Source organism: the organism of the source record quoted next, unplaced genomic scaffold, assembly GCF_019419815.1.
Source record: "Pyrus x bretschneideri cultivar Hongxiangsu unplaced genomic scaffold, Pyrus_bretschneideri_v1 Contig62, whole genome shotgun sequence".
NCBI classification, from domain to species: domain Eukaryota; kingdom Viridiplantae; phylum Streptophyta; class Magnoliopsida; order Rosales; family Rosaceae; genus Pyrus; species Pyrus x bretschneideri.
This window is the reverse complement of record NW_025999801.1, coordinates 835,151-860,028: the sequence shown is the minus strand read 5'-3', so window position 1 is coordinate 860,028 and position 24,878 is coordinate 835,151. Positions and strand designations below refer to the sequence as shown.

The 24,878-nt window shown below is 40.6% G+C and overlaps 1 protein-coding gene and 1 pseudogene across 1 annotated transcript; one reads left to right on the top strand and one right to left on the bottom strand.

Annotated features, from left to right (window-relative positions):
- LOC103946208 lies at positions 1-24,878 on the bottom strand (annotated as a pseudogene).
- LOC103946094 (disease resistance protein RPV1-like) lies at positions 15,368-20,783 on the top strand. The gene is made up of 4 exons (XM_009356722.3): positions 15,368-16,124; positions 16,844-17,948; positions 18,154-18,462; positions 18,562-20,783. Exons 1-4 carry the CDS (start codon positions 15,646-15,648, stop codon positions 20,440-20,442), a joined length of 3,774 nt encoding a protein of 1,257 aa, XP_009354997.3. The 5' UTR covers positions 15,368-15,645; the 3' UTR covers positions 20,443-20,783.

Here is a 24,878-nt window from a genome sequence, read left to right as displayed (position 1 = left end):
AACCTACGCAATTCGGAAAAGAACTCAATAATCCTAGACCCAAAACTATACCTCTAAACTATAAGTTGAGAATCAGAGCAACCACGACGATAAGTATGCATGGCCTTGCAACAACACCAGCTGAGGTCGACCTGCAGGCATCACTAAGCTGTAGTCAGTAGCAATACAAGTAAACAAGTTCTTCGGTTTATATTACACTGGAACACATGAATGCTTTAAAACATTATGTAGTAGTGATAGATTGAAACCTAGAAGCCACCACCGGTCCCAACTCCCTTGTATATTTCATTTCTTTCTTTTTCCCATCAAGTTTTGTAATATGAACAATCGTGCAGGAAAACATGATACCTGCTACGAAGCTGGTCCTATATAGATATATATGTATGAAGAGTTACCTTGTTACAAGCTCCTTTACCGACTCAGTTTCCAGTCCGAACCCAAACGGGAAAAGTGGATCATAGTGTGAATCACCAACATTCATTGGGAGTTGACCAACAGTTCTAAACCATGTTCTTGGAAGCTTTCCACTGAATCCATGATCCCCAAAAATGACATCAGTAAAGCCTTGGCCTTCAGAGCCTGGCAACCATGCTGCCACCATAGCATCAATCGAGGAAATATATGGTTCAATTACAATAGGTCTGCCAGTTATTAAGATAACAATGCACTTGACACTTTCACACACATTGCTGATGACACTTGGGTCAGGTTCTTGTGGACTTTTATTCAAGAAAAACAAGATTACCCTCAATAAATAGGTAGGTTTCTCAGATGTTCCCACGCGCAACTCACACGCCTGGAGGTCTCAATAGCTGAATACAATTACCCACAACTCACCTGCCCTTGGCAAGGAATTAAAGATAAGGATTAATTACCCAAATTCTATCTTTAATACATTCTCAATTGAAGATTGACTCCAATCAAGTAAGTAATCCTAATTTAAATAAATTAGGGATAATTACACCATTATCTCAAGATATTATTTCCTATTTAATATAATGAGAATATTTAGAGAATATCTCTCCATTAAACACTATATGGCCGGCCCTAGCCCTATAAATACGCCATATTCTACCAAATTTTCAGAGCTTTTGCAACCCTAAAAAAACCTAAACACTTTACTCTCTCATAGAAACTAACTTAGGCATCGAAGATCCGTTGACCTAACTCCCCCCCTCAACCTCGTGGGCGTGTGAGGCTTAGGTCTCTGATCAAAGGTGTTAACGCGATGGCAGAGGTCCTCAAGGCTTAACACGACGGCAGGAGGAACCCCACCGCCGTGAAGCTGCGCCACTATCACTACCATCGTGACCCAGCAGCCACGGCAAGGCCACCAGGCCACCACACCACTCCCACCGTCGCTACCCTTGCAGTGCCGCACCCAGCCAAACCCTAAGCAGGAGGCCCAAGTCAATTTCCAAGCCCATGGGCAGGAGGACTAAACTTGGCAGCTGCCATAGGAGCCCCATCCCATTGCAACGGCAAGCCTAAACCCGAGCCCAGAACATGGCAGCTGCTGCCAGCCAAGCAACTCAATTGGCCCAAGCCCAAGCCACATAGCCAGCAAGCCATGATGTGGTAGCCCAACGACCAGGAGGGCCCATTGCCATACAAGCCCAAAGCTAGCAAGCGCCGATCCAACTTGCCCAGCGACCAGCTTCAATGACCAGGCCCGCGACCCAATCCATTCTAAGGCCACCTCCAACAATCCAGATTTCGACCACAGGTCCCGTGATCGATTCAAGGTTACTTTCACCTCACTTTTCTGCAGGAATGCTCACTTTTAGCTCAAGTTTTGTACTTGCAGTCCATTATACTTCCACCACACATGGAGACACCCATTTCTAAGCTCTTCTAATCCAAATGGCGAGCATCACCTGCCCTAACAAGTCGCCAATTTGACGAACGCCCTCGCGTAGCAAACCACCTTAGTGAACTAACTTCTCGAGCGCATCGAGTTGCAGCGCACCCCAGATGAGGTGTCCCGAAGCAGGACAAGGGCAGAAGAACGTGACTCATTCCAGCGATGTCCCGGCAAAGAGCCGCTCAACCCTCAAGAACCGTGCGTTTGGCTAGTGTGCACTTTCGTTTGGGCCCTCGGGGAAACGTCTTCTCCCGCTTAGATGTGCATAAAAACGTTCATTCCTGACTAGGCTCACGAGTCAGTATGCATTCGAGGTTGAGTTCATACTTCGATGAGAACTCAGGACATTCCGGGAGAAGCGTCCATACTAGGCTAGGCCCATAAGGAGATCCTTCTACGAAGCAATGGAGTAGGCAGCCGCATGACACCCAGAGAAGAGTACGTAAGCCATCTAGCTCAAGTTCCATTGGCAGCCCCCGCCTAGAGCGGCGACGAGTAGCACAGGGCGAACTGCATGTACCACAACCGCGGCACAGAAGAGCAACATGGATCGGCAGGTCAACACCAAGGGCAGCTAGAGGCTCCGTTGCCCCCATCAGGCCTAAATTCAGGAAGAAGTACAAGGGCTCATAGCAGAGCAGCTGACTGGATTCCAGCGCATTGACACTACTGATGATGCCCTCCGTAAAGACGTGGCCAACCTAAGTAAGTCACCATTTACAGACGATACCACGGAAGTTCAACTCATCATATTTCACATCGTTCATGGGAGATGAAGATTCGGACAGGCACTTGATGCACAACCGAAGTGCCATAACCCTCTATGCCAACAATGATGCTATTATGTGCAAGATCTTTGCCACGATGCTCCAAGGTGAGGCACAAGACTGGTTCCATACCCTGCCGCCACGTTCAATCCGGAACTTCAGCGAACTTTCCTTGGTTTTCATTAAGGAATATTTGTTCTACTACTCAATTAAAAAGAAGTCTGACCACCTCTTCAACAGGAAGAAAGACCCGAAGGAGTCATTCCTCACTTATGTCAAAAGATTTAAGGCGAAAAAGGCAAAAATTGTCCGATACGATAACAGCATCGCATGCTCAGCTTTCCGAAAGGGGCTCCTAGCAGATCACCCACTTTTCGGAGAATTGATTATGGGCGAGAACCTGTCCCTGGCAAACTCTTATGCTTTGGCAGAAAAGCACTCCCTCTGGGATGAAGAAAAACGCTCCCAGAAGCAGCTGAGCAAAAATGCAAAGACGCGGAACCAGCTTAGAAAAAGGCAAGCGATAAACCGCTCAACAACAAAAGTAACCTAGGAGACAAACGCAGGGACTGGTCCCCATCAAAGGGAGGCACATGACCCAAGACGTGCACCAAGTTCTCAGTCTTGATTAACCAGAACCTTCGCGATCTCAAGGACAAGCCATAGTTCAAGCCGCTGCCACCCATAAGGGGTGACACCGCTAAGATGGGCCAAACCAAATACTGTACATTCCACAGAGGTCATGGGCACACAACCAATGATTGCACCACATGAAAAAGGTACCTTGAGCAGCTCGTGATGGAAAGTGAATGCTACCAGTATATCGACAGACCAGCTGCCTAGCCAAAGTGAGAAGCAGATGCCAATGCCGAACCCCCAACCAAGACAATCTGAATCAACAAAGTCTTTGCCGAATCTGAGAATTTAGAGGCCACCAACAATTCCAAGAAGAGGAAAATCCAGCAGGCGAGATCGGTCAATCAGGATCAAGCCATATATACAGTACCTGGACCAATCATCAGCTTCACCGAGTAGGACGTTGAGGGAGTAGACTTTCCCCACAACGACGCCCAGGTGATTTTTGTACAACTAGCCTAAGACATCGTTGACAGAATCATGGTGGACAACGGCAACTCAGTCAACATCCTACAACTCTTAGTCATCCAGAAGATGGGCCTAGAAAGCACGATCCAACGCAAAGCAGAGGTCTTGACCGGATTTAACGGACTTACCTCAACTGCCATTAGCACTATCACACTCAACGTAACCAGTACACCGATTGTTTCATCATAGACCTTCATGATCGTCAGCGACCCATCTCCTTATAGCGGGATATTGGGCCGACCCTGGCTTGTGAAGATTGGAGTTGTGACCTCGATCAAGTACCAGAAAATCCGATTTCGCATCTCGGGAGGAGCAGTCGGAGAGATCAAAGGCGACCAGGCCATGTCCAGGCGATGCAATGTACAAGTTCTTAAGGAGACGAAGAAGAAATCTTTTGCCTCATAGTAGCAACTAAAGTGCAAAAAAATGATTCTACCTTTACCGAATAACAATCACAGCAGGCAGGTCAAGAAGTTGGCATCAAGGTCGACAATGCCTTGGAAGATGAATCAGGATGGAAACCCGAAGAAGACGCCGAGCACATCTTCCTTGACCCTAAGCAGCGGTCAGACCACGTCGAATGCGCATCCAAAGAAGATCTAAGTGATCCTGGATATGAAGTCCCCCACCACTCTGAAGGAGATCCATGACCTGACGAGCAGCTGCACTTAACCAATTCCTCCCACGAATTATCAACCAATGCAAGCTTTTTTCAAGACAAACAAGATGCATAGCGAGGCAAAGGGAACGACGAAGTGCGAGAAATGATTATAGGACTTGAAGGAGTACCTGATATCACCTCCTTTACTATCCAAGCTGGAGGCAGCGTAGGATCTATGCATCTATATGGCGGTATCTGAAGCAGCAATAAGCTATGCCCTCGTACGAGAAGAGCTGGGGGCCCAACCACCTGTATTCCATAGTTCAAAAGCTCTCCTCGATGGGGAAGTGATGTGATAAAAATATCACTCAAATTAAACCCTCTTGTTGACAATTGTAGTAAAGATTCAAGAAGGGATCGTTCTAAATCGGGGATTATGAGGGATTGCTAATCTACTTAAAACTGACTTTAAAACATAAAACTAGGCTTAAAAAACTTCACTAGACTCAAAGAACTCAAAACAAACTAAAAAGACTCAAAACAACACAAAACAATCAAATAGACTCAAACTAGACTCTAGGACTTAATTTGGACGAATTCTAACTTTAACTTGACTTAAAACACTTAAAAACACAAATTGGACAAATTTTAGCTAATTTTGACACAACAAAGTAAAGGGGATTGGGTTTTTGACGAATTTGAAGTAAAAACAAGTAAATTGCAGAAACTAAGTAAAAGCAATAAGCTATACCCTCATATGAGAAGAGCTGGGGGCCTAACCACCTGTATTCCACAGTTCAAAAGCTCTCCTCGATGCGGAAGTGATGTGATAAAAGATAGCACTCAAATTAAACCCCTCTTGTTGACAATTGTAGTAAAGATGCAAGAAGGGATTGTTCTAGACCGGAGATTAGGAGGGATTGCTAATCTACTTAAAACTGACTTTAAAACATAAAACTAGGCTTGAAAACACTTAACTAGACTCAAAGAACTCAAAACAAACTAAAAAGACTCAAAACATCACAAAACAATCAAATAGACTCAAACTAGACTCTAGGACTTAATTTGGACGAATTCTAACTTTAACTTGACTTAAAACACTTAAAAACACAAATTGGACAGATTTTAGCTAATTTTGACACAACAAAGTAAAGGGGATTGGGTTTTTGACGAATTTGAAGTAAAAACAAGTAAACTATAGAAACTAAGTAAAGGAATACAAATTTGGGTGAATTGATGGGTGATTAGCTAGCTAGAGGGTCCTTCTCCACACATGACACACATGCATACAAATTGATTTCCAGTTGCTTTTCTAATAAACCATAAACCTCAACACCCCAGATTAACCGTGACATCACTAATTAACCCTCAGATTTTCCTTAAGTCATTGAATTGGATGGACAACGCATCGGCAACCAAATTATTCTTCCCAAGTTCCCTACATGAACTGCATAATAGAGACACAGGCAAAGATCAAAGATCATTAAGTTTCATGAAAATCATAAGCATTGACAAGGCATTTGTAACTATGACATCATGATACTCATGCCAGGAATTTAACTTAACATGATTGTGACCAGCAACCTTTACTACTTGTGAATATAAGTTTGTAACGATTATGTGAAACTCCCTTATATTCTAGCATCAAATTCAAGCATGCAAACTAAGTAGGCCTCCTTAATCAACATACAAGAATAAGTTCTTAATCAAACGATTAAGTAAATTGCATTCACAATTTATGAAATCACAACTAGAATTAATCAATTCATATCACAAATATAATCATGGTTTCAAAGTCTTGTCTAGCTAAAACAAGTTTAGCCTCTCTTGTTCACAGCAAAACAAAGAGAATTTAAATTAAACATTGAAAGCAAAAGATAGATTACACCTAAAAACGTTCTAACAATCTAACTTGAATAGCCAAAAACGTCCAAGGCTGCTTCTCCTCTCATTCTTCCTTGCTAGGCTACGGCACAAGGGCGTGAGGGTGTGAAATTGGGTTTTGGTGTATTATGGTGAAGGATTGACAAATGGCAGGGAAGTATGATGGAGGATAGGGTGTGGAAGTGTGTATAGATGATGGCTGAATAGAAGGATGCGGCTATGGGTGAAGACAGGGATGAATGATGGCTGATTTGTGTATATGAATGAATGGATGTGTGTATGGGTGCGGCACAAGGTTTTTATTTTAGGGAAAGGATCTTAACTTTAATTAAATGTTTTAGGAAAGAATTGGACCCCAAATCCCCAAGGAAAAGGAGAATTAAAGTCAAAATCCTAAGGAAAAAGGGAAGGGATTTGCAGCAAGGAAAATAGAAAAGGGAATGGTGTTTCCCTTGCACGACAAGGAAGGAATAAAAGGTAAGGTGGTGGGGCATCCCCCTTTGACTGGGACTAAGGCTTCTAGAATTTATATTTAAGTGTCCTAAATTAATTAGGGACCCTCTTTGGTAGCTGGAACTTATGTAGGAAAAGATTAGGGAAGCAAAGTCAAAATAAGGAAGTTTGACTCATGTTTCCTTCTTTGTGGCTGATTCCTTTACTTCCAAATCTTGAATTAATTTCTTCCATCTCTTTAGCAGATTCCTAGTCTCCTTTGGTCTTCAATTTCGTCCATCCACCTTGCTCCAAGCATGTGCTAATCATTCCAAGCCCAAAACTGCTCCAAATTGCACTTTTTTGCCACTTTAACCATTTGGACCTACAAACACACGAATATAGCTCAAAATGCTAAAATAACTATGAACTAACAACATAAATGTAAGAAAACAAGCTAACTAAGTCGCCTAAATATGCTACTATCAGGAAGCTGGATACCCAAAAATCAAAACTTTGATTTTAACGCTAGTTGTTGCAACCTAGAAGCTTAAGCTGTACCTTTAGACGTATGCAGTCATGACGTGATATTTTGCACGGCCCAGACACACGATGTTAAAGGAGCGAAAACTGGCAGATGTTCCGACTAACGCAGCAACTTAGCCCAAAAATGCCCCAGAGGCAGCCGAGCACACCGTAGCAACATCAGCCCCACATGTAGGAGATTTTTTATGCTTACACGTCGATGTATCATCCAACTACCAAGGATCGAGAGCAGGCATAATTCTTACTACCCCAGATGATTTAATGCTCGAGCAAGCGATCACTCTGAGCTTCAAGGCATCAAACAATGAAGTAGAGTATAAAGCCCTACTAGTAGGTCTCCTATTGGCAAAAAACCTAGCGGTGAAAAAGCTCAAGATCTATTCCGATTCCTAGCTGATCACCAACCAAACCTCAGGGGAGTACGGAGCAAAGCATCTAAGGATGGCTCGATACTTCGAGAAGGTACGAGATCAGCTAGTGACGTTCTAGGCGTACATACTCACTCAGTTTCCATAAGCAGAAAATGCCCACGCAGATGCACTAGCGAGCCTAGGCTCCGCACTAGACCATTAGCTTAGACGCTCCATACCAGTCGAATATCTGGAAAAGCTAAACATAGATGAGGAACCAGCAGTCGAGGTGGCGCAAATCAGCACGACCTCGAGTTGGCAAAATCTCATCATTGACTACATAGTCAATGGAACACTCCCTCTAGACAGACTGGAGTCAAGGAAGCTCCAAATGAAGGCAGCACGCCACTACATGTGGAACAACATACTTGTTCGAAGATCATTTTCAGGACCACACCTCCGCTGCCTATCGCATTCCGACGACCTAAAGATCCTTAGCTCAATCCACGAAGGCGTCTGTAGAAACCATTCAGAAGGCCGTTCCCTGGCACAAAAAGCTCTTAACGTTGGCTATTATTGGCTAACCATGTATCAAGATGCCAAGGAGTATGTACAAAGGTTCGACAGCTGCCAACGCTTTAAGTCCGTGCCTGCGCTACCTGCTAGCGAACTCCACCCGTAGACGAGCCCTTGGCCATTCATGCAGTGGGCAATTGACTTGGTAAAACCAATGCTGCCTGTTACTAGGGCAGAGGCATAATGATCGTAGTGACCGACTACTTCACAAAATGGGTCGACGCTGAACCCAGGACCACAATTACCCAGACGGACATAAAGCGCTTCATATGGAAGAACATAATATGCCGCTTCGGTATCCCACACTCCATCGTCACTGACAATGGTCCACAGTTTGTGGGCAAAGACTTGGTGAAGTTCTTCAAAAAATATGGCATCAAGCAGCACATGTCCATGCCCCGGTATCCGTAGGGCAATGGGCAGACCGAGGCGTCCAACAAGACCATCCTCGACTGCCTTAAGAAGACCCTCTCAGATAAGAAAGGCAAGAGGCCAAACGAACTCCCTAGTGTTCTATGGCCATATTGCACCACCAAAAGACGAGCAATCAACATTCTCCCTAGTGTATGGTTCTGAGGTGATCATTCATCCTAATGTCATGGTGCTAAACATCAACACTGTACTTTTAAATTTTAAGCAAAACAAGAAGGAGATGGCCACCAACTTAGACCTGGCAGAGGAAGAGCGCGAGAATGTTATTACCCGCATTACGGCTTATTAGCAGCAGTTCCTCTCTAGCTATAACAAGAGGGCAAAAATCCTACAGTTCCAGCCAGGAGATTTAGTCCTCAGAAAAGCCTTAATCACTGCCTGACAGGAAAGCTCCAAAAAATGGCTCCCATCTGGGCAGGTCTTTACAAAATTAGCCGAATAGGCGGAAGGGGCAGCCACACCCTCACCACTATGAGCAACAAAGAGATTAACAAACAATGAAATGTCTACAACCTGAGAAAGTACTACATGTGACCTCCCACCATTCCTTGGACCCCGTTCAAGATGAAAAGTTCGAAGACTCAAGCAACTCGACGGACAAAACCTTGCATGCTGAGAATTATCAGTTGTTATGCCATTACTGCCTACGAGTAAAGTTAATAAAAGCCTCTATTTTCAATGAAGATTGAAGGAGTTATTCACAAGTCTAGGCTAAATGCATAAACAAACTAACCAACCTTGCAACAAGCAGAAAACGCCTGCTGCCCTGCAGACATGGTGCAAGCTCTCCAACAAGAGAGGATAAACTAATCAACCCTGCAACAAGCAAAAGACGCCCTCTGCCTTGCAGACATGGCGTAAGCTCTCCAGCAAAAGAGGATAAACTAATCAACCCTACAACAAGCAGAAGACGCCCACTGCCCTGTAGACATGGCGTAAGCTCTCCAATGAAATATGATAAGCTAATCACCCCTATGACAAACAGAAGACGCCCGCTGCCCTGCAGACATGGTGTACCCCTGTGACAAGTAGAAAACGCATGTTACCCTGCACATGGTGTACCCTAGTGACAAGCAGAAAACGCATGCTGCCTTGCAGCATGGTGTACCGCTGTGACAAGCAAAAGACACACTCTGCCCATTCAGACATGGCGTGTGCTCTCCAATACGAGAGGGTAAACTAATCCGGAATATCCAGACGTGGAAGGGTGGTACGACTGCTCAGTTTCTCCTGAATGCAGCGATTAACTGAGCCGGATGATGAGTCGATATTATACTATATATTTTACCCTAATCTTAGTATTAATTTATTGGTTATTTTGGTAGAATTTTGATACTTTGTAATGCATTTTCAATGTAGGACATTCGAATTCCTCTGGAGCAAAAAGTAACCAAACGGATGAATTTTGGAGTGATTCCAATTGGAGGATGTTTGTGTGCCTTTCAAGATGATTGTATCAAAAGTCCATATTTTTCTACCAAGCCGTTTGACCGTGGCGATAAAATTAAGGCCCAGCGTGCAGCTTTCCCAGATTGTTGTTTCTGGACTCTTTGGGTATTTTGGAGGTCAAGATGACGTATTTTGAGGAAGATTACTTCTAAGAATTTGTAGGGGACGTCTTCAGCTTTCCAAAGAGACAATTTGGGACCAAATCAAAGTTGATTTGGTCGGTCAAAAGTGTGATTTTCTGAGAACTCCGAATTCTAGTTCAAATAGGAAACCTTTTATTTTCTGTTTTATCATTTAATTACGTTTCCTAGTTTTATTCTAAGACCTTTTCAAGGTAGGGTTTTATTTTCTAGTAGTATAAATAAGACTTTTTAGCCATTAGAAGAGAAAGGGGGAGAACGCAATACTTTGGCTTTAGAGAGCCTTGACGATTCAAGTTTATTTTCAAGGTGTTTTCTATCTATGTTCTTAATATTATTTTGTTTTATGGTTGTTAGTAACTAGTTTCGTTTGCTAAGGCAAGGCCACGAGCCTTAGTAAGAATATGTAGTTTCTTTTCAATTTACTTATGATATTATGCATGTGAATTGTTAATCATTGTACTTTAAACTATCTATTTGTCTTAGTGATTGGCCACCATTAGGATATTTAGAAAAGTAATTTGATGCAATTTTGGTGGAGGGTTGTCCCTGAAATTGGCGCCAACTTCTTGTGGTTAATATGTGTAATTTCTTAGGATGGACGACACGTCTTAAGGGTTATACGGTTTTTCAGAAGGTTTTCACAAAACTTAATGAATCTTGCATGTTCACATTCGATCTGGACGCCACGGACAGGTTGCATGTTAGATATACGTTTTGTGTTGGAGGTTCCAAGTAGGGCATACTTTAGGAAAACCTAACCTTCAAAATATGAATGTGTAATTCATAAGTAATTGAAAGAACTACTTAGAATTGTTAAGGTGACGGCGGAACCCTAGTGCTCAAATTTATTTTCAAAACTATTTTCTTTTGTTTTCTTTACTTTCCCAATTTATTTAATTGTTTTTAATTAAATTCGTTTTTAATATTTTAGGTCATAAAATCAACATCTTCCAAACTTTGTTTTCAAATAATTAATTAAGATTTGGTTTTCACATAAATTATTCATTCAATCCCTATGGAAAACGACATTGCTTGAGCTGTTATACTACGACAACCTTGTACTCTTGCAAGTATTTTTAAGTGTTTTTATCCCTACTTTTGCAAGTGGTAAAAATCCCTATCACCAGATGACTCCCAGAATTGGCCACAATAGTCCTCCCCTCGGAATAGACTTAGCCAACTGGAGAATTCAATTCTGCAAGATCCTGAATCTCAAACCGGAAGAGATGTTAAGTGCAGGACACCTGCCCATGAAAGAATTCATGTGACAAGATGGTTCGTCCTCGACATGTAAATCTTCATGAAGCGACTTGGTTTTAAAGTGTTGTAATACTAGTCACCCAACACCTCGACAAAGTCGAGCCAACCCGTGTCGTGCCACCAAGCAGCCCACGACTTCCATGCCATGTGTCACCAACCTTCTTGGCACCCACCGAGCCAATTTTTCAAGTCCCTAGACTCCCAAAAAATTCAAGAAGAAAAAAATTCAATTTTTTCTTACCTTTGTGCAGCACGGAGAAGAAGAACTACAACGAGAGACGACTATCTACATGGGCAAGAAAAGAAGAACGCTAGGGGAGGGGGAATAAAAATTTCCTTTGGCTTCTCTTTCTTGTTGGGATAATAATTATTCTCCAAATTTATTTAATCCCCTACTTAAGGAAAAATTAAATAGGTATAGTGAATAATTATTTTCCTTTTCCTAGAAGAAGTCTCTCCAAATCAAGAAAGAAGATCAAGTTCAAATTGGGAAACAACTTCACAAGCCTAAGCAGCTTGGGATTCCTAGACCTACTATCATTTTCCTGCGTGCAGCACAGTAGGTGTGGGGGCATTTATGGAGCCTAAAATAATCCCAATAATTCTAGAGGCAACACGTGGACTTTTATTCAAGAAAGACAAGATTGCCCTTAATAAATGGGTAGGCTTCTTAGATGTTCCCACGTGCAGCTCACACCCCTGGAGGTCTCAGTAGCTGAATACGACTGCCCACAGCTCACCTGCCCTTGGCAAGGACTTAAAGATAAGGATTAATTACCCAAATCCTATCTTTAATACATTCCCAATTGAAGATTGACTCCAATCAAGTAACTAATCCTAATTTAAATAGGATAATTACACCATTATCTCAAGATATTATTTCCTATTTAATCTCTTGGGAATATATATTTAGAGAATATTTCTCCATTAAACATTATATGGCTGGCCCTAACCCTATAAATACCTCATATTCTACCAATTTTTCAGAGCTTTTGAAACCCTAAAAATGCCCTAAACACTTTACTCTCTCAGATAAACTAACTTATACATCAGAGATCCGTTGACTTAATCCCCCCCCACCTCGTGGGCGCGTGAGGCTTAGGTCTCTGATCAAAGGTGTTGATTGTTTTACATGTGCATTTTCGTCAAGACTGAAAACGGCAGAAATTTACATCAACAATTCTGACATCATTATGTTTGGGCTGTCTCCCGCAGTCTCAGCATAAGGATGCTCGCCAACCACAACAATGGCATATGCAAAGTTGTTGGACTTTACAAAATTACCATTAGGTTTCTCACCATAGATAACTTCTATGCTTGAGTCAACTGTTGATTTTATAGCACCAAGGATTGTAGTCCATAATCATGAAAAGGAAGTTTTATGAAAAATACATTGCAATGAAAGAGAAATCATGCAATCCCATCACGTGACGGAATGACATTCTCCATATGTAACTACTCTAACTTGATATCTTCTCTATATTTCTTTTCTATACTTTGAGCATTTTGACTATATGGCAATGTTAGTTATGACTAGAAACTCTAGAAACCTATTGACCTTAAAAATTACAAAGCCTACATGGCGCGCTGGCCGAGTAACTAATGAGTTAACTACGTCATTCGGTTGATGCGGGGCATGCCAACTCGTCAACCGAGGAGTAAAATTTGTTGATGTTAAGTTGAACGCGCTATTGACTTCTTGATCTTGCAACTGCGACCGAGGAAGAAACACATCTCGGCCTTCGGGTTCTCGAGCCTGAAGACAAGGCTGCTGGTTTTGCAAAGTTCACGAATCGTTGGCGCCGGGTTCGGTCACGGTGATTATATTCATAAGAGTATAAGCATGTCGAACCGGCTCCAAATTATACGGACACAGGTACTCAAAAAAGATGTATGTCTTGATGGTAAATGCAGTTCGGCCGTCAGAATTCCGAACTCTGAAACTCACTTGTGAGTATTCAATCATAAAACCACTCGACGTTCAATGTGCCAAATGTAGTAATTGGTAACACCTTACTCCACAGAGAAGGCTAATAAGATGACCTCTGCCAATAAAGATTCGGAAACCTTTCTCGACAGAGACTTGGATAGGTAACTAGTCGGCCTTGACGCAATGCTATTTATCGAAACTGAAGGTGCTCCTCGGTTGGTTGATTCTACGACAACAATGTTGTTTATCCAAACTGAAGATGTTCGCCGATTGCCTTCACAGTGCTGTTTATCCAAACTGAAGATGTGTTGGCGGAAAAAGAAAATAATAAAAAAATCTCAAGATGTTTGAGAGGTTTGTGCAGGGCAATTTGTGTGTTGAATTGGAGAGGTTTATTCTGTTTCCATTGCCTCTGTATTTATAGTGCCAGAACGCTTCATCGCTTGTTGCTTGCCGTGAGTATCCCCCGTGCAGAAGTAATATTCCTAAGAATATTAGATAATCCCTCGTATAGGCACTCCCACTTTTTTGGGATGTGATAATGCGTGAAATCCCATCGATTTGGATTTAAAAAAAAAAATGATAATGTAGCTCCAGTGGATATAATGCAATTGCATTAAAACCAATCAACGCCTACCATTATTTGGAGGCAATCCAAACTAATGGTCCAATCCAAGTGGCATGCATAATAATAGTGAATTATCATGCCGTGACCTAATCTAAACGGATTTGATGCTATCCTGATGCCAGTTATTACCATGCACGACTCTTCACTTTTGGCTTCTCCAGATGTGGTATATCCTAAGCAGACTTGCATAAACAGAGAGAGAAGTCCTCCTTCATTTCAACTCTTCCTCCACACATGCATTAATCTTTCTGCCAATTAATATCCATTTGCCAACCCAAAAAAACATGCATTAGGATAAAATCCAAACTGAGCCTTATCTTCGATCTTTTGATCCGATAGCATTTCAATCTTTTGGACTCCTTAATTATCTTTGCACTTTAGAAATAATTTTCAATAATTCCTTAGATAACATCATGATTATTAAAATCATAATAATATCTAGACAAATTATTAATCAATCATCTCAATCTTCTTTCAATCCAACGACTCAGAATTTTACTTATTCTATGGCCTCGATTGCTCGGGCCGATAGTGTAAAATCGGGTCCAAACAAAACCTTTTGAGTATTTTGATAAATATGTTAGTTGTGACGAGAAACTCTCTAAATTTTGTTTTTGTGTGCATGCGTGAAAATCATGGGGTAATAGTGTTCACCGATCATCCCAATATCATATTAAAATTAAAAGAGGAAATTTATGAACAAGGGAAACATAAAAGCAAACCTTGTTGAGGAAATAACATAGCAAGTATGACAGCAGGGGAACCTAAAAGCCACCCCATGTACAAAGTAAAACAAATAGTAAAAACAAAATATCTGAAATAATATTTGGTAGAAGCAGAAAGATCATGACATAAGTAGAAGTTACACACATAAATGAGCTTCGGACCACCAATAATATGCACCATGATTTGTGAAAAAAATTCATTAAATAGAAGAAACCATCAATTCAAATGAATTGACAAAGATACGCTTCATTTAACCAAGATTTTGCACAGGATGATCAAAATGATTGATGTTGAACAATCTCAAGTACCATTTATATTGATTTTAAATTCAAGAACCAAAATAAGTAGTTATGTCAATCTTAGAGATCATTTTAAATAAAAATTAAAAGGTTTAAAATATGGATGTTACTTACTTTCATTTGTATTTGTTAGACTAACTTCAACCCACCCTTGGGTTATAATTTAAAATTTAGTATTTAAACTTCCCTTATTTGATCGAACCCTTGGATCAAAAATCAATTTTTGGTCGAAACTGATATTTGGGGCAAATTCAACACAAGAAACCGGCCCGGATGAAAAATTCTGACCCGCACTAGGTCTGGACGCGCTGAGGAGGAGAGAAAGCTGCGCACTTTGACGCGCTAAAAGGAAGGCAACGCGCCAAAAAGCAAGGGAAAAGGGAACATGCTGAGAGGACTGGGGCTCAGCCTGATGGGGCTGTCGGCCAACATGTGCAATCCCACTTACTTTATTTCAATCGGACGGCGTAGATTAGTGAACTTTATCTAGCCAAAGCGACCCTTTCTTTCCTGGCAACTTCCAAGCGCCCCCTCCCCGAAGATGCATTTCATTTTTCTAGTGAGAACCAATGAAGGGGGTCGTTGACCTGCAATCTTGAGTTTCTTGAGGGGCTACACGAGACTCACATTAGTCTGTCGATCTTGTACTTGTTGATGGCTTCTTCTTCTTCATCTGTTCCTGATTGCAAATACGATGTCTTCTTGAATTTTCGAGGCGAAGACACTCGCAGGACCTTCATCGGCCATCTCTACAAAGCTCTAGTTCAGAACTCAATCAACACCTTCATTGACGCTGAAGAGCTCAGAAAAGGCCACGGCCTTTCGCAGCTACTGACAGCTATAAGCGACTCGAGGCTTTCAGTTGTAGTTTTTTCTCAAAACTACGCTTCTTCCACATGGTGCTTGAAAGAACTCGTCCAAATCCTGCAATGCATGGATCAGAAGAAGCAGATTGTGATTCCCATTTTCTACCAAGTAGACCCATCTCATGTTCGTAAAATCGAGGGAAGTTTTGAGAAAGCATTTTCTAAACATGAACTTGATCCTAACGCCGACATGGAGGAAGTGCAGCGGTGGAGGTCTGCTCTACAAAGAGCCCCCAATTTATGTGGCTGGGATTCACAAAATTACCAGTAACTCATTCCCTCATAATCTTATTCACTTAGTAGCTTAGAAGTTTAGCTAATTTCCTGTTTTGGTCGTTTTAGTTTTGAAGAAAATTCTTATTTCGTTTATAGTCACTAATTTCCTGTGGTTATCATTAATGTTAATACAACTAGAACCAAGACTTCCTTCCCAACCCTCTACAAAATTGAATACTCACCAACTCTCTGCAAAACTTTCCACCACCACACCTAGATATTTTCCATGAGAAGGGAAGAGGAAACTAATATAAAAAATTAGGGGCCTTTGATATTGATCTTGCGGTGAAGAATTCACTTGTTTTTATTTACTTTTTCACATGGGACGATGTCGTTTCTACAAAATCTCTTAATTTTCTCCCTCTTTCATGATGAGGAAAGAGCAGGTGTGAGAAACAGAGAGGAGACATAATGTACAAAAGACGTCGTCCAACATTAATAAGTAAAAAAAGAACAAGTTAAATTAATTCTTCAAACCGCAACATCAAAATATATGGCCGCTATTAAAAGGTCTATAAAACATCTGGAGAGGATATAGATGACTAGTTCTCTTATATGTTGATTGAACTTAGAAGAGTGCATTGAGTAAATGAAAGAAGAATAAACTGAGAATTGTTGGGTCGTTACTTGTGTTTTCAATGACTGTGTGATGAGTGTCATATAACTAGCAATCGCTGGACTTGACAATATTGTTTTTTCAAATTTGGCAGGGATGATGCCGAGCTTATTGAGTTGATTGTAGATGATATTTTTAAGAAATTGATCAACTTCTTATCAAGTGAAAAGAATGGCTTGGTTGGAATGGATTCCCGCTTAAAGAAAATGGATTCACTATTATGTCCCGAGGTCGATAACGTTGGCTTTGTTGGAATATGGGGTATGGGCGGTATAGGCAAAACCACCATCGCTAGAGCTGTGTATGATAAAATCAATCATCACTTCGAAGGTCGTTGCTTTCTTGAAAATGTGAAGCGACGTTTTCCCTCAACTGATGCAGGTGAAGCGCCACTAGATATGCAGGCAGAAATTCTATCTAGTATCACAAATATGAAGGTGGGGAGTTCAGAGATTTTGAGAAATGGTTTTCAGAAGATGATTGAAAGAGTTGGTAAGAAAAAAGTTTTACTTGTTCTTGATAATGTGGAGAGTTCATCCCAAATTGAAGCCTTAATTGGAAAGCAACCCTCCTTTGGTGGCGGAAGTCGGATCATTATAACAACTAGAGATAAACAGTCACTAAGTAGAATTGGTGATCAGATATATAAGCCCGAGTTGTTAAATGGCAATGACGCTCTCGAGCTGTTTATGCAGTATGCTTTCAGTACAAAGCAACCCACAGAAGAATACATTGATCTGTCAGGCCATTTCATAAAATATGCTCAAGGCTTGCCTTTAGCACTTAAAGTCTTGGGAGCATTTCTCGATAACAAAAGTGTACTTGTGTGGAAAGATGAGTTAAAGAAAATAGCGAGAAACCCGCACCTGGGAATTCAGAAAGTCCTTAGAACAAGCTTTGATGGACTAGATGGTTTACAGAAGGAAATATTTCTTGATATTGCATGTTTCTTTAAACAAATGAAGAAAGACTTTGCAATACGGATTATGGAAGGTTGTGACTTGCATCCCCATACCGGATTAGACGTCCTAGTTGGAAGAGCTCTTGTCACTATCTCATCTGACGATGTACTTGAGATGCATGATCTACTAGAGGAACTAGGTCACGAAATCGTACGCCAGGAATCTATAAAAGAGCCTGGTGGGCGTAGTAGGTTGTGGAGCTATGAAGATGTGCATCATGTGTTAACTAAAAAAACGGTGAGAAATGCACTCCCCTCCCCTCTATTAATGTAATTGTTTCGAATCTTCTCCCTCCCTTTAACGTTAGTAAATTTAAAAAATAATTATTATAATAAATTATAAAGCTTTAGCTTTGACCAAAATCCAATTCATGAGAAACATGTGCTTTAGGCGTTATAATCTTAAGTTTGTACTCATTCAATGTGAAATTTTGGTAATCCAGGCTACGGAAGCAGTTGAAAGCGTAATTGTGCATTGGCCACACTCAGACAATGTGGTGGAATTAGATATCGCTTTCTTTAAAATGACAAAACTAAGACTACTCAGAGTCCATAGCCACAATATACAACCACTGACGATGCTAGATACTAGATGGAAATACAGGGATCTGAAGTTTCTCTCTGAAAAATTAAGTTATCTGTTCTGGCACAAATGTTCGCTAAAGTCTTTATCGTTCAATTTTAACCCAGAGAATCTTGTTGACATTGACATGCAATATAGTTGGGTTGAACACCTCTGGAAAGGAACTAAGGTACGTTCATCATTTACCTATATACTGCTTTTTAAATGGTTTAGTTTTAAATGCCTTATTATGTATGTAACACATATTTTCCTTAATGTATATTGACAGCATCTTGGAAAGTTGAAAATTATCAATTTAAAAGGCTCTCATCGTCTTAAGGAAACACCGGACTTCGCTGAGGCAAAGAATCTTGAGAAGCTAATTCTTGGTGGATGCACAAGTTTATATGAGATTCACCCATCCATTTCTGCCCTTGAAAAACTTGTCCTCTTGGATCTAAGTTGGTGCGGCAAACTCAAGTCCTTTTCAAGGAACATTTGTATGAAATCTCTTGAAACCTTTGATCTCTCTTTTTGCTCAAAACTTGAGAAGTTTCCAAAGATTTCTGAAGTTATGGAGAAGCTTTCAAAGCTTTATTTGCAAGGGACTGCAATAAAAGAACTGCCTCAATCAATTAACAATCTTACGGGGCTTGTTACTTTGAATCTTGAATATTGCAGAGAACTTGAGATTCTTCCAAGTAGCATTGTTCAACTCAAGTCCCTGCAACTTCTTAATCTTTCTGGTTGTCCAAAGCTCAAGGCCTTTCCAGAAAATGTCGGAAATATGGAAAGATTAAGAGAGCTTTGCTTGGATGAGACATCTGTTGAAGGCCTTGCCCCATCAATTTCATCTCTTCAAAACCTTGAGATTTTGAGTCTAAGGCAATGCAAGAAACTTCATAGTCTTCCAAGCAACATTCATATGAGATCTCTTCGAACCCTTAATCTTTCCAGCTGCTTCAATCTGTATAATTTTTCAGAAATTCCTGAAGTTATGAACCTATTAGAGCTTAATTTAGATGAGACTGATATTTCAGAACTGCCCTTGTCCATCGAAAATTTTACGGGACTCGTTACCCTGAGCCTGAAGGATTGCAGAAGATTAGAGATTCTTCCAGGCAGCATTCATATGAGATCTCTTCAAGCCCTGAATGTTTCTGGCTGCTCAAATTTGAGGAATTTACCAGAGTTTCTAAAAGTTACGGAGAACCTAACACAGCTTCATTTAGATTGGACTTTAGTTGCAGTAGTCTTTCTCGGCCAAGAAAATTGTAAGTTTTCAGGGATTGCAATTGAAGAATTGCCATCCATAATTTATAGTCTTACGGGACTTGCTACGTTGACGCTACGGTATAGCAAAGACTTTGAGAGTCTTACAAGCAGCATTTGTCAGCTCAAGTCCCTAAATTATCTCTCTCTTTCTGGTTGTACAAAGTTTAAGGTGTTTCCAGACATATTAGAAAATATGGAAAGATTAGCCAGCCTTGATTTGGATAGCACATCTATCAGAGAGCTTCCTGCATCAATTGAACGGCTTCAGGGGCTAGTGTCGTTAAATCTGAAAAACTGCAAAAGCCTGGTCTATCTTCCGAACAGTATCTGCAATTTGTTAAGTCTCGAATGGCTCACTCTCAATGGGTGCTCAAAACTTTCGAAGTTGCCTGAAGATTTATGGTATTTGAAGCGCCTTGACATAGAGGGAACTGGTATACATGGTTACTGCCCAGAACAGCAATTCATCAATTTGGGGGGTTTGGCTCAGTTTCGAAGCACTGCACCTAAGATTAATGCCATGGTCCCAAACATTGAGCAAAATGAGGCGGTGGCTGATGTTGAATCCCGCCTCCCCTGGATGTGGCGCCATGTGGAAGAGAGGCAGGATTTATGCGGAAGTCAAGCTATGTGCAAGAGATATGTGGAAGGGAGGCAGCAGGATATTGCGGAATCAAGCTATGTGGAAGAGATGCGGCGACACTCTGTGGAAGCGGAAGAGATGCTGTGGCGCTATGCGAAAGAAGCAGAAGAGATGCTGCGGCGCACTGCGAAAGAAGCGGAAGAGATGCTGCGGCGCTTGCGCTTCGTGGAAGTGAAAGAGAAAGAAGCGGCGGAAGCGGAAGAGATGCGGCGCGCGATGCGGAAGTGGAAGAGAGGCGGCGCATCTATGTAGAGAAGCGGCAGCAGTGACATTTGGAAGAGAAGTGGCAGCGACTTTGACCTTTGGAAGAGATCAAAGGTTGACGTTTGGGGCTGGGTTTTACCCTAAAATGCCTGGGTACTTGTTTCTAAGGGGTAATCCTATTTAAACTCATTTGTTTTCATTTCACCCACCGATGTGGGATTGCCAACAAATTTTTCATCACATTTTGACTGATCCTGAGGAGTCAAGCTATTTGGAAGAGATGATGCAGCGACGTTGACGTTTGGAAGAGGAGGCAGCGATGTCTGGAGTTCCTTGAGGTAGAGGGAACTGTAGCATCTCTCTCTTTAAAAACGATAATTTCTCAGCACTGAATCCTTACCATGCAATTGTCCATCCACCACATTGGTAGCCCAGATTATCAGCATGACTGCCAGCGACTAGAATTTTAGACACCTTCTTGGGAAGAGGTATGACTGGATCTGTAATGTTCCCGCTTTTCCCTTCTTCAAAAGCACGACGGATTTTCTGACAGCCTCCCTTGCCAAATCTCTATGATCCTGGTAATGTTAAATTAAAATAAAAAAATGATTGATTCATGTCAGTAAATCAATAAATACAAAGCTTACTAAGCAGTCTTTTGGCCATTGAATGTAACACCAATTTCAAGGGAATGTCCATTCTAATTTTATCGAACTATATACATCAATCAAATGACCAATAGGAGGGTTGCAAATCCTGATAATTGATTATCTCGGATAAACTGACCTGGCTTCCAAGCTCATTGACTAGGCTGAAATCAGCCAACGGGTTCTCAAAAAGACCCATGGTGAACTTGACAAGCAGAATCCTTCCCACAGCATCATCAATACGATCCATTGGGACAACGTTATTCTTGACCAGGTTAATGAGATCATTAATGAATTCTTTATAGTTGATAGGGACCATGACCTTCAAAACAAAGAGAACCATTTTCAGAGTTTTATAATTTCGAACCAGAATAGAAAAAGAGTTTTATATAGTGTAACAGAGATGCTATTCTCTTCTTTCATATCTGTAAGAGGTTTTTATAAAAAAATAAGCCACGAACCATGTCAATTCCAGCTAGAACTGAAGCTTGGACAGAGTATGTGTAGTTTGAATGCGGCGGCGAGGTAATCCTGTCAATACCCTCCAGTCTGATATAACAAAACCTTGAATGTTCAACCAAAAACATCATGTGCTGTTAGCATGACACAGTGCAGAACACAAATAAAGGTACAATACAGTCACCAAAATGAAGCACCTATTGTGAGACTGATAACAACCAGAACTCGAGATCAGTGATATTATTGAGTTATCAACTTATCACAAATACCTTAATTTCATATTGAATCTGAAATTTCAACTCATTAACACAGATGAAGCTTAAAGACGCTAAAAGGTGGGAACTGATGCAAAACAGGATAAATCATATAACTGATGCGGTACTGATGTATGCTAGGCACTTCAATTGTATTAAGAGAAATGCGCAAAAACTGCATCAGAAGTTTATTTGAATGTATTATGATGGCTACAAAGACAATAATCTGTAATGGCTACAACAACAACATCTAAGCCTTATCCTACTAAGTGGGGTTTGGCTGTATGAAATAAAGATGACGTTAGAGGGGAAATACGAGAAAGTATGTAAATGCAGCGAACCCATCTATAGACACCAAAAGTGGTAACATGGGAAAGTGAAGAATCATGCTAATCACTAAGCAATGTCCAAGAAAACCTGACCGCATTAATGTTTTAATGTGGAAGTAATTTGAATTTGATTAGATAATATTGGAGGTATTAAAACCCAACATGTAAGAAATACACAAGGTTGAGAAAGGCAATAAAAACAGATAAGGCTGACAGCATTTGAAGAATAAGAAGAGATTGAGGGAAAGAACAGTTATAAAGCAGTCAACTAGTCACGATTAAGAGCATATATTTTGAAAATCTGTAATTTAAGCTATGAGATGCCAAGGAAGAGAAAACCACACAAATAAAAGTACTGATAATTGCAATGTGCAAAGGTTTGGGTGCCAAAAACCTTTCTTTGAATTCATGGTAAGATTTAACACTGCGCATGCTAGTTTCGTGCTTACATCAAATCTCGGTACATGGATGAGACATGATTGCACTTTATATCTTTCTGTGCATGTGCTTGTTAACTCCAGAAAAACTGCAACAAGCTTGGATATTAAATAAAAGTGAATAAAATGATACCTTAAATTTAAGGGTGCCCTTAGGAAGTCCGTAATTAGATCACGGTTTGCATGCATCTTTTTCCCATTCCAACTGAAGTAGGAAATCATCACGGTTGAGACACCCTTGATGATGGAGTCAGAATAGGCAGGCATGTGGATGCTAAGCAATTCCTGTTGGTCAATCACAGTGTCGTACTCATTAATGCCCTTGCTCGTGCCACCATCACCAACGAAGTGCTTTGCACAAGCTGCAACCTTTTTACTAAAATATAATAAATAAATAAATATATATCAGGAATCACTGAAAGCTTGAGTATTTTAACATTAGTTAAGGAAATAAAAGATAAAAAGAACCACTAAATTCATTTGATTTATTAATTGAATCCATAACTAGAAAAACACGACGCGTGTTATCCAAATTATATTTCAGCCAAATTACCTTCCCTAAACTCACAAAATCCAGTAAATTGAGATCATGAGCAATAGTTACAATACAAAGGATTGTATCTTTTAAATCAAAAGAAGGAAAAATGAAAATGGAATGAACAGAGAAAAATAAAAAAGGAAAGATAGAAGTATGCTTATTTTCATAAAATTCGTACTTTCCACTAACATATGGCGCTCCTTTCTGAGAATTTGCAGGGATATCTCCCTGTAAACCTGGAATAATCTCCGTCATTTCTTGCACAATTTTGTGATCTTCACTGTAGCTTTCGTAACACCGGCCCCATCTTGGATCTCTACATACCTATATAGGATGTTCCAGGCAATGCACAGAAGCCATCAGATGGAGAAAATATGAACGCGCTCAAAGGACATTGTTAAGCATGTAAAAGAAGAAAATGCTGAACGCATAAATCCTTTTGTAATGTATTATTTACCGCAATGCAAGGAGCAAATACATAAGGAATCCCTGTAGCTCGGGCTTCAAGAGCAGTTGCAGAACCAAGTCTTCGTACCAGTTCAGGGTCCCTGTATACTGGAAATATTTAATAGAAAGAAGACAGATTCAATGAACTATAAAACGAAAAACATCTAAAAGGATTTTGAAATGCATGGTTAGTTATTTTAATACTTGCTGAAGTATAATAGAGATTTACTTGTAAGGATTTGACCCTAATGGGACCTTGTTGTAGTTATAGAGTTACAGAGTGCTGCTTTTAAACGACGGTGACAGATCTCATCCTTTGTGTAAAAATAGAACAATGCCCTATCATATTTTGAAATGAAGCAAATAGAATCTGAAACTTTTACCTGCCTGGTAGCTCCAAGCCCAACATTATGTGGAAATATTGTAGCATTGTAGACATTATTGTGTCCATGAACAGCATCAATGCGATAGATCATAGGAATGCCCAAACGACTAGATAGAGCTCCCTTCTGAAATCCGTTAATCATGTTAACCCAGTCTTCAGCACTAGCTTCTGGAAGTGGTGCACTGCCACCACCGCTCAATACACTACCTGCACAAATCAGAACACATCCTCACTCCATTGTCATATCATCTGTGTGTTCAATACTTTTCTCTTTACCAAAAGTCTTCCTCCCTCCAAGGCAAAAGGAGACAATCTGAAGGCTTGTTAATTGAATAAAGAAGAACCAATCTCATAACAGGATATGTTCTTGCAGCCTCCAGATTCAAAGTGATACTTCCTGTTTAGTTTGTACAAAGTTAGAAATGCAACAAAAAGAGGTAATGTGTGGTTTTTGGTGACACCAAGGCAGGATTCTAGACATATGTTTAGGGAAAATTGCACAGTAAGTACAAAATCCTAATATTGACATCTCAAACACCCTATGCACAGACATTATCTCTGCAGAATAACCCCAATTGCAGGGGTTTTTTTTTACCAACTGCACCCCTTCGTTTTGCTATTCATTTTGCTACTTCAACCATTTTATCCGTATATATAAATTAAATCACTAGAGAACACCTCAACTCGTGCGTAAACTCCTTTCTTAATAAGATAAAATCCACAAGAAAGATATACAAGAATTGTGTTGTGCCATCATAAAAAGTCATTTAACGGCTTGATTTGAAGAAATAACAGGAATGAAATGCGGACAGAATGAGACGAACACTAGAAATCAAACAATTTATGTTGGTGTGCATCCAACACAGTTGAAGGTTGTATTGAAATGGATAAATTACATACCAATGAAGTAAGTTTTCTTAGTATCAACAGAGGCGACACTCCTATCAATCTGCGTGTTGAAGGTGAGATGAGGCTTCCTTTCTAGCAT

Coding starts and splice junctions, on each gene's coding strand:
- LOC103946094 (XM_009356722.3), top strand. CDS start 15,646: ATGGCTTCTTCTTCTTCATCTGTTCCTGATTGCAAATACGATGTCTTC. Junction 16,125..16,843: donor TGGGATTCACAAAATTACCA/GTAACTCATTCC, acceptor CAAATTTGGCAG/GGATGATGCCGAGCTTATTG. Junction 17,949..18,153: donor ATGTGTTAACTAAAAAAACG/GTGAGAAATGCA, acceptor TTGGTAATCCAG/GCTACGGAAGCAGTTGAAAG.